Below are 9,833 nucleotides of genomic sequence, written 5' to 3' on the forward strand. Positions count from 1 at the left end.
AACACACTCCGGACGGACCGTCTAGCCAGGGATGTTCAAGGGGCGGAAGGGGGAAGCTTATTTATCTACGTCGCATTTGTTCGGACAGCACCCTCCGATCCCATCGTATGAGCTGCAGACGTTGATTTGGGGAAATCTGAATGCACGGGAGATTTAGCCTGTATGGAATTTAAAGCCTGCGCACCCCCACACGAGCACGAACATGGGACAAAAAAGGGGATTACGTTATTCAGTGGTTAGGGCATGCTGGTTTGACAAGAAACCTTGATTGAGAAGCACTCTTTCGACGTGTCTACGGTCCGTGTTGAAGCAACGTTTGCAAAAAAAGGACCTGCGTGATATCGTGGCGTGAAGGTCTGCAACTCTATGGGTGTAGATGACCTTGTGGTTCCTAAAGTGACCACCTTTGTGGAAAGCCACCATCAGCCAAGGAAAGCTTGTTCTGCATCATGTACCGCTCGAGTCTCCTTTTGTCCCGTCGCCAAGTCTGGCGTTCGGAGGCAAGTAAGTAGGGTGGCGTCCCAAGACGCTCCATGAGGGTCACATTCGGAGGCAACCCAAGACTGATAGGTATCTGTCGCGCGCACACACGCGGCAAGATGTGAGGGGGGGAGGTTTGGTTCTAGCTAGCTCTTCGAAGGCTACAGCCTCGGATGGGAGCTTGACAGAGATCCTGTGGAGCAAACGCGGTAGAGCTCAGTGAAGCATAAGGACCATTGATATCGCGTATTATCTTGACTGCAGATACTCTGATCAGTCGTGGCTCGCTATCATGCGTAAATTTGAAGGCGCTTCTTCTGTATACTGAGGTAGGATCACGGATGTGTATGGACGATGCGGCTCTGGTTGAACTTACGCCGCTCAATACGAGAAGCATTAGGAGGATCGCGGTAAACTTTCCGGATGTACACTTTCAAGCTTTCTCCTCCACATGAAAACGATGATCACGCTGGCAAGATTATGAGTCTACTCTGACTTTGACATCTAGGTCGGAGCGGTTCTTAACCACAAGAGAACCCCCGTCTCTACCGATATCCTCCAGCCGTCAACTATGATACCCGTTAAACCACCTTTTGTAGACGTGTAGACGCGGATATTGACTTTCTATAGAGCTTTTTCAAGTTCCAACAGCGACATTTGGCCCCGTAGATGAAGAAGGAGCAGGAACCTCTGCGTCCTATGCATAGGAGATGCGTATAAAATCCGCTCTCCTGAGGCTATCTGGTGTCTCTCTTTTTCCTCCTCTACAACTATCAGCTCGCTCGGTCTCTATACCAATCAGCTAGGTAAGCATACATCACAGACGACCTCACACTTATAGACCAGTCACACTAACACTACCAATGGACTCAAGATACTTTACTTTACATCGAGTAAATCAACAGCTAGGTCTCTGTACCCATCAGCTCTAAGTATGTATACATCACAGAATACCTCACACTTGCAAGCCAAATACTAACGCTACTCTCTCATTCAAGATACTTCACATCGAAGACAACAGTATGGTCGCCCCCAAGACCCTTCTCGCCGCCACGGGCACCCTCACCCTGGCCACTGCCTCCTCCTTCACCACCATCACCACCACCAGCACAGAGCCCGCCACCGCCGCGGCGACGATCACCGCTCCCGTCGCCCCGCCCATGCCACACGGCTCCGGCCCGACGGAGGCCATGATCGCCCGCCGCAAGGCGTGGTGCATACAAAACAACGCCGAGAAGCGCCGCGCACCGGGCTGGTACGAGAGCCCGGACGAGTACGCCGGCGCCATCGGCTACTGCGTCCGCTTCTACCTCGACGAGTACAAGCGCGACCCGTCCAAGGCCGGCTGGCTCGAGCAGTCCATGGACAGGACCCTCGGCCGCAAAAAGTTTTTGGTCGCCGACTTTGAGAGGAAGGCCAGCCCTGCCCCGACCGCGAAGCCTGTGGCCAACGACGCCGCCGCCTCGAAGAAGGAGGATCCCGTCAGCGAGGATCCCGTCAGCGAGGATCCCGCGAGCGAAGACGAGGTCCGCGTCAACACTGCCAAGATGGCGGACATCCTCAAGGAGAGCCTCGGGCTCACCGACGAGCAGCTCATGGAGCTTGGCTTCAAGCTCGGCAAAAACGGCTTTGCTTTGGTGCATGCCCCCGAGGAGGACTCCGAGGCTTCCTCTTCCCTTCTCTGGTCCCCCAAGTTCGGTCGCCCTGCCCGCCCTCTTACGCTTCACCCCCTTCGCAAGCTTCACGGCAAGGCGCCCGCGGCTAACCAGCCCAAGGGCAAGGGCAAGGAGCCCGCGGTTGAGAAGCCCAAGGTCGAACAGCCCAAGGTTGAGCAGCCCAAGGTTGAGCAGCCGAAGCCCAAGGTTGAGTATCAGAAGCCCAAGGTAGAGGATGAGCAACCCGCAGCTAAGGAGCCCAAGGGTAAGGAGATCGCGGTTGAGCAGCCAGCGGCCAAGGAGCCTAAGAGTAAGGAGCCCGCGGTCGAGCAGCCCGCGGCCAAGGAGCCTAAGGGCAAGGAGCCCGCGGGTGAGCAGCCCAAGGCCGATCAACCCAAGGCCGATCAACCCAAGGCCGACCGGCCCAAGGTCGATGAGCCCGCGGCCAAGGACGCCAAGTCCAAGAAGTCCAAGGACGAGGAGATGCCTCACCACGACCACCCTCACGGCGGCCACCACGCCCACCCCCACCACGACGAGCACGATAAGGAGAAGGAGGAGGAAGAGAAGAAAAAGAAGAAGGAGAAGGAGAAGGAGAAGGAGAAGGAGCAGCACCCTACCACCCCTGACCACCCCTTACGAGGAAGAGCCCGTGGAGGATCACCCGACGCCGAATCCGACAAAGATATTCCCCGATTACTTCTAAGTACGGGGCTGACGTTTTCTTCGCGCTCCCCTTCGGAAGATGAAGAACTTGGCACGACAACCAATGTTCAGTTCAGTTCCTTCCGCGGGCGGGCCAAAAATGCCTCACGGAAGGGAGGCATACGATTTCTTTTGATGTTTCCCATCTATGTCTTGGGGGGGAAAAGTTTGATTTAGTAGTTTTGTTCTTTACACAGGCTGTAGTCGTCGAGTCCCCCCAAACACTTACTTGGGAGACGAAGATATCCCAACGAGCTAGGCGCCATTATGGGCACCTGTTGGTAGTAGAAATGGCTTCAAGGCCATTGGCGAAAACTTCTCGTACCTTTGCGTACATCATGTAGCCTCAGCAAATAACCAGTCAGTTAATAGTAAAGTTTAATCAGCCTCCTAGCTTTGTGACGTACCTTTATCAAGGTGGATGAGCAGGGCCCACCCCGTCGGTGAACCCCCTTGTGTCGGTGTCTGTCCATGATTTCGATCCAAACACATACGGCTACAAGAGCGAGGAAACATAGACATTTAAGCTTTCTTGTGGTATTACTCTTACTACCAACAGACTCAGAAGCCCTTGTTCAGTAAGGCTGTGTGTACCAAAGTCACTATCGCTGACCTTTCAATCCTTTCACACACCTCCCCACAAAAGTCTTGCCTTTGAAGCCCATCTTCTTCTTTCTCTCTCTTCCAAGTCGTATCCTAATAAAACACTTCCAATCGGAACTCCGGCCAGTCCTACCCTGCCTCACGAGCAGAGTCTGAACTCCTAAATCTGTAAAAATCGGCAAGAAACGCGTTCTGACCTCCTCTTGTTCCCTTCTATCCATTTCGCCGCTAGCGATAATGAAATCCTTTCTTTTTTTTCTTCTACAACCCATAGACGAAATGGAAATGGACTGATCTCTTGTACAATACCGAGTGTGTTGATTTGGAAACGCCATCGTCCGTGCTGGAAAATAATGACCAGCAGCCAGACTTACTATCCCGACGCAATGCCGTGACGGGGTCGTCCTCAAATCGTTGACTCAGTGCCGATGCCAACGGCCCTAGGTGAACATGGCTGCAACTTCCAGGAAGCTCGGCTCGAGTCTTGACATCGCTTGGCATAGGTACCACTCAGGGCTCGCCGCCCGAATGTAATCGACTTAAGTCGTTCCAGGTGCTGTGTCTCTGCCCTCTCTAGCATCCACCTTTTGACGATGCTGCTTATTGCGCAAGTGAACCTCGAAGTTGCCTGCCGTCATTTCCGGCCCGGGCGTGTACAGCTTGCCGGGGCAGTCGAGACAGCGGATACGGGGTAGGAACATCCATCTGGCACCTTCGGGAGGCTGTGACCCTGCTGGTACCGATATCGGCATCTCTGTGTCAGGGTTGATGGCTGAGTACTTCATCATGCCCTCGAAGTTGTCAAAGGTATATGTTTGCTTCAGCTGCTGCAAACAGTTCTTTAGCCATTCTGGCGGTGGGGGCTATCGAGCATGTCAGTTTCCATTCGTAGGTGAAGTCCAAGATATCCATGACTTACAGCAGGTGGTGGCGGTTGACCGGCAACAGGGGGCGGAGCAGGTTGTCGACCAATTTGGCCTTGAGGGAGAGGAGTGCCAAGTTGAGCGGGAAGAGCCTGACCATTCGAGGCCGGAGTGGACGGCGGAGGCATGGAACTGGCTGCAGCCGCGGCCGCGCTAGGTATGCGAGTGTGTGCGGGTGTTGACGGTGTCTGGGAGCCACTCGGGGTGAACCTTGCTCTTGGGTTCTGGAGAAGTCTCCTCAGCTTGTCCTTGCCAACCTTCAGTGTAACAATGAGTTGTGTAGGCTCCTCAGTCTCGTCGCGAGTGTCGCGAAGGGAGCGACCAAGATTTCTCCGAGTCTCATGGTGATGAACGATGCTCGCTTCGGGCGTTTCGGAGCGGCCGAGATTCGTGATGCGTTGCTGAGCAGCACTCGCGGCGCCCCGAAGGCCTCTCGTCCTGGCCGTGCCGCCAAGCTGAGACACGCCTGGCGAGTCCGGTCCTGAGTCTTCACTATCGTCGGAATCGGATACCTCGCCATCGCGTGCTCCTGGCCTCTTGCGGGTGGTGGGTGGTGCGCCGGCCACACGCTTGTACAACGTGCTCTCTTCCATGTTAGGCGCAGCACCTGGAAGCACGGACGAGACGAGGAGCGTCCTGATTGTCCGCTGCCGTTCCTTGAGGTCAGGCAGTTGTGGGCCACCACGTCGGTTGATAGATCTCTTCTGCCGTCTCTGTTCCCGAGAGAAGATGACCTCATTGCGTTCCAAATCGGCGTCACTGAGCTCGTAAAGATACGGCGCATACTCCTTGGCCTGTTGTTGCGGTCTGAATACAGATGGTAGAGGAGACGGCAGGAAGGCGGCGATGAGATCAGGGTCTTCGACCGGTCTGCCGTCAAAGGGATGTCCGACGCTGTACAGACTCCGAGTGAAGAGTTGGCACTGCTCCCGAACGCAGTGAGCAATTGCGGTGGTGAACTCGCCGGACAATGACATGTCGCGAGTCATCGAGGCGGCAAATTCCTCTGGGGAGTTGAGTGGATTGTTGATATCCCACTCGAACTGATCGACCAAGGTCACGCCGCCAATGGTGACGTTGAGCTTGATCAATATCCTCATCTCGTCATTCTTGTAGGCAGAATATGGCAGCTCCGGGTCGAGCGCGTCTTCTTCGGAGAAGACGAGGGGGTAGAAGTCGTTGAGCTGGTCGCGCATTTGTAACGTGACTTGATCCAAGACGGGTTTGTGCTGTGCGTCCAGAGGGATGCCCAGATCCTCAACGAGGTGCTGCGCAAAGAGCTCGCCCGGAATAACCCTGTCATGGAGGTTCCATGTGAAGGTGTCGCGAAGCTTTATCTTTTCCCAGTCAACGTCTATGCGTATCGGAACGAGCTCCTCATGTTGCTCCGCCTGCTTCTTCAGCTCTCTCTTTTTCCACCTGAGTGGATGCGACTGGCGTTTCCCCGGCCGCGGCTTCTGGCTTGGGTAGATGACTTGTGCAGGAAAGGGCGCTCGCATGCGGGGATCGATGTCGGTGTAGCCGTTGCCGTAGCCACGATATCCTTCGCCATATAGTTTGCTCGGAGGGAAATACAAGCGTTGGGCTTTGATGAGGTTGTAGTCATCAATCTTGTCTCTCGTCTGTTGCATGTCCTTCTCGAACCGTTCCTGGGCGTCCTTCATCGCGACAGAGTAGTGCCAGTCGCGTGTCACGTAGCGCTCGACCTGCAACTTGTTGAAGGAATCCTTGTCTCGTACGGGGAGGGCCTTGGCGGCGGCAGAGCGAGGAGTGCCATCGTGATCGTTGGCGGCGGACGCGGAGGTTGATGCCGAGGACGAGGCTGTCGCGCCAGCCGCGGTAGGCGTAGACGTGGATGGCGGCGCGGCCATGATGAAGCAATGTGCAGGGTCCCGAATCGCCGCAGCGATGCGACTGCCGAGACGTCGAAAGGAAGACGCGCGATCGGGCCTGGGTTCGTATTGAGCGCGTGTCGTGGCGGATGCCAATTGACGATGGCTCCAAAGTTCACTTGGGGATGAGAGGTGGATTCTGCTACGTCTGTCGCAGCCTCTCTCTCCTGCGCAGCGTGTTGGTGTTGTACCGGCGAAGGCTGGCACGGATATTGCTAACGCATCCTATGTACCATGCTGGTGTTTTAGCGCAGAACGGCCTCTCTCGAATGGCAAGGAGACTTCGCAATGTTAGTGCAGAATGCCCAATGCGGCGCCCAGGGGAGTTCAGGTCAGCGCCAATCGCAACCTGGAAATTTCCCAGTTCAGGTACCAAGCGATCAAAGTATCTTGCCGCACAAATTAGCTGCGGAGCTACATCTAACGTTCTCACACGTGCTTCGCGACTTGACCGCGTTTTTGAGCCTTAGCATGTTGGAATCGCATTGCCGCAAGTGGCCACTACTGGCTTTGACGTATGGCAGGACGTGGCTGACGACATGATGGTGTTTGTCGGGGCAAAGGTAGTTACTTCTTCTGACTGTACTTTGCAAATAAGCCTAGTAGCCGGGAAGACGCAACTGATCTACGGGTCGACCATTTTGTCGGAGATGGATCTCAAATCTGGCACGTCCAGTTGCGCGATAAGCGCCGTTCACTTGATGGTAGATGCATCGTGCTGCGCTAGATCTAGCGGTGTGTGTCCAAAGTGCCTTTTGTTTCTAGACAGAAGCCAATGTGAGGCCATTCGCTTCTCCAGAAAAGGAAAAAAGGGTATGTCATCTGGTGTGCCTGTCGTGGCGGTACGGGCCGAGCTTTTGCCGGAAGCAGCTCCCAGCTTGGAGGAAGGCCCAAGGGAAGGTTGCCCTGAGTTCCGTTCCATGCTTGCTCCTCAGACATGTAGATGCGTCCTTTGGTGTGCTGGTAGAGCTCAGAGCTCGACACAAGGTTCTAGTTGTTCACCATGAGACAGTCTTGAGCCTGAGACAGTCACTTAAGTACCTTGGCAACTCACTCAAAAGCACCTTATGGGCCATTCGTCGTCATTGCCTCACACCTACAGTAATTACAGCTCAAGACAAGATTTGAGCAAGTGACCCGCCAAGCATAGAGTGGCACCAATTCATATTTTCACTCGAGGTTGCATAAAACACCTCAGCTAAGGTGTCACGGTAAGGTATTATTGTGAGAGAGACGTGGTTGGCGCGACACGCGAACAGTAGTGTAGCCAGCACCAGATGCGCAAGGCGATTTTAAGCGATGCGACGTATGCACAAAATTCCCCACCAAAGGTACTTGACGGTACTGGGTTTGCATTAGGTAGGTAGCACGCAGAGGTGGAAGGAGGGATCGAGGGAGCACCTGCGTGCTTGCTTGACCTTGACCTGCCCGAGCACCCACAAACAGCAACGAGCCCCTCCTTTCCCCGCCCTGAAAATCGACGTATTTGTCGTCAAAATACTTACGCCCAACACACCAACTTTGCATTGCATCTCTTCTCACGTTCAGTCCTTCGAGTTCTGGACCGGTGCATCGCTATCTCTGAGATATCCCTTTCGTTTTCTAGTCAATTACCCCAGAAAATACCGCCATCATGTCGGAGGAGATCGGTTAGTACTTTTCTGTTCTTTTTCGAGCTCTATAGAGCATTGCGCGCAGTTCCTGCCTTTTCTCGCACGTTTTTGCTGGTCCGTCCCTGTGCTGTTGCTGGTCTTGGTGCTGCGTTTGCGTCACATACCAAAACAGCCCACGCAGCTACCCCGCCACCAACCGAAATACACCACAAACGCACACCATGCTACCCAGAGCAGATCGCCTTGCCTCAAGGGACTCGACGAGGCTCAACGAGCTCAGCGAGACTCGAGGATGACTCGAGCTGCACCTTCGCCATGGATCTGTAACAAATAACTAACTATCCCGCAGACTACACCCTCAACAACCCCGATACTCTCACCAAGTACAAGACCGCCGCTCAGATCTCTGAGAAGGTCTTGGCTGCGGTTGCCGAGCTCATCAAGCCTGGCGAGAAGATTGTCACCATCTGCGAGAAGGGTGACAAGCTCATCGAGGAGGAGCTCGCCAAGGTCTACCGTGGAAAGAAGGTCAACAAGGGTCTGTTTCCCTCTCTCCCTCCCTTCTGGTCGTACGCTGCCTACCTTATTGCTGAGCATAGCTGACCTCTTTTGCGCCTTGCAGGTTTCTCCCACCCTACCACCATCTCCCCGGCTTCCTTCGTGACCCCCTACACCCCCCTCACTACCGATGAGGCCGAGGCTGCCACTGAGATCAAGGAGGGCGAGCCCATCAAGATCCAGCTTGGTGCTCAGATTGACGGCTTCGGCTCCATTGTCTGCGACACCGTTGTCGCCGGTGAGATCACTGGCCGCACCGCCGACCTGGTTCTCGCCAACTACTACGCCAATGAGCTCCTCCTCCGCTTGATGCTCCCGCCCGGTCTGCTCGCTTCCGGCACCGACGAGGAGAAGGCCAAGGCCGCCGCTGCCAAGGCTCCCACCCAGGCCAAGATCACCAGCCTGCTCGAGAAGGTCGTCAAGTCCTACGACTGCAACCTTGTTGAGAGCACCACCTCATGGCTCTTTGAGCGCAACGAGATCGAGGGCAAGAAGAAGATTGTCCTTGCACCCGCCGAGGGCACCAAGGGCGATGGAACTCCCGAGATCGGCGAGGTCTGGGGTGTCGAGATGGGTGTGAGCTTGGGCGCTGGCAAGGTCAAGACCTTGGAGTCGAGAACTACTCTGCACCGTCGCACCACCACCAACTACGGCCTCAAGCGCCCTACTTCCCGCAAAATCCTCTCCGAGGTCCAGAAGAAGTTCGGAACTTTCCCCTTCAGCTTGCGCCAGCTTGATGACGAGCGCGATGCCAAGTCTGGTGTCGTTGAGTGCGTGCGTGGCAACGTCTTCCGTGCCTACGAGGTTGTTGGCGACAAGGACAACTCCCCCGTCGCCCGCTACCTGTCGACGATTGGTAAGATTTCTCACACGTACAAGAAAGTGCGACCCAGAGCGCTAACACATCGATAGCCATCACCAAGAACGGTATCACCAAGCTCGGTGCGCCACCCGCTCTTGACCTCGAGAAGGTCAAGTCGGACAAGAAGATTGAGGACGAGGAGATTCTCAAGATCCTCGAGCAGCCCCTGTCCAGAAATACCGGAAAGAGCAAGAAGAACAAGAAGAAGAAGAAGCCGGCCAAGAAGGCTGCTGCTGCGGGCGGCGAGGAGGAGGAGGAGAGCGATGAGGAGTAAAGCGATCTCAGTGTAGGAAATGGCTATGACTGTCAATGAGACGAGCAAGGGGGCGGCCCGATTTTACGCCCACAATTTTGTCGTGAAAGTCAAATGTGTGATTGTACTCCTTGGGGCAGTCGATGGAAAGGTAGGGCCATTGCCAGGATGAGGCCGGAAACAGGAACGCTTGCTCTGCTTATCCGACGCCAAAAAAATTGGCTGGCTGGCTGGCTGGCTGCACGACTGCTTTTTGGAATGCCGAGGAGAGAGCTACTTGCTCGCTCAT

At 55.0% G+C, this 9,833-nt stretch overlaps 3 protein-coding genes across 3 annotated transcripts; 2 read left to right on the forward strand and 1 right to left on the reverse strand.

Moving 5' to 3' along the window:
- Nucleotides 1-1,502: 1,502 nt before the first annotated feature.
- Nucleotides 1,503-3,422, forward strand: N0V96_008423 (uncharacterized protein; the record flags this gene model as incomplete). Its single annotated transcript, XM_053190040.2, has 2 exons — nucleotides 1,503-2,916; nucleotides 3,400-3,422. The coding sequence occupies 2 exons, from the start codon at nucleotides 1,503-1,505 to the stop codon at nucleotides 3,420-3,422; spliced, it is 1,437 nt and encodes a 478-aa protein (XP_053052462.2).
- A 560-nt stretch (nucleotides 3,423-3,982) lies between these two features.
- Nucleotides 3,983-6,237, reverse strand: SNF5 (SWI/SNF chromatin-remodeling complex subunit; the record flags this gene model as incomplete). The annotated part of the gene is made up of 2 exons (XM_053190041.2): nucleotides 3,983-4,306; nucleotides 4,363-6,237. The coding sequence occupies 2 exons, from the start codon at nucleotides 6,235-6,237 to the stop codon at nucleotides 3,983-3,985; spliced, it is 2,199 nt and encodes a 732-aa protein (XP_053052463.1).
- Nucleotides 6,238-7,891: 1,654 nt separating this feature from the next.
- Nucleotides 7,892-9,565, forward strand: N0V96_008425 (uncharacterized protein; the record flags this gene model as incomplete). The annotated part of the gene is made up of 4 exons (XM_053190042.2): nucleotides 7,892-7,907; nucleotides 8,221-8,409; nucleotides 8,494-9,285; nucleotides 9,342-9,565. The coding sequence occupies 4 exons, from the start codon at nucleotides 7,892-7,894 to the stop codon at nucleotides 9,563-9,565; spliced, it is 1,221 nt and encodes a 406-aa protein (XP_053052464.2).
- Nucleotides 9,566-9,833: the final 268 nt, after the last annotated feature.

The sequence above is a fragment of the Colletotrichum fioriniae genome, assembly GCF_027942845.1.
Source record: "Colletotrichum fioriniae strain IMI 355084 chromosome Unknown scaffold_10, whole genome shotgun sequence".
Taxonomy (NCBI): domain Eukaryota; kingdom Fungi; phylum Ascomycota; class Sordariomycetes; order Glomerellales; family Glomerellaceae; genus Colletotrichum; species Colletotrichum fioriniae.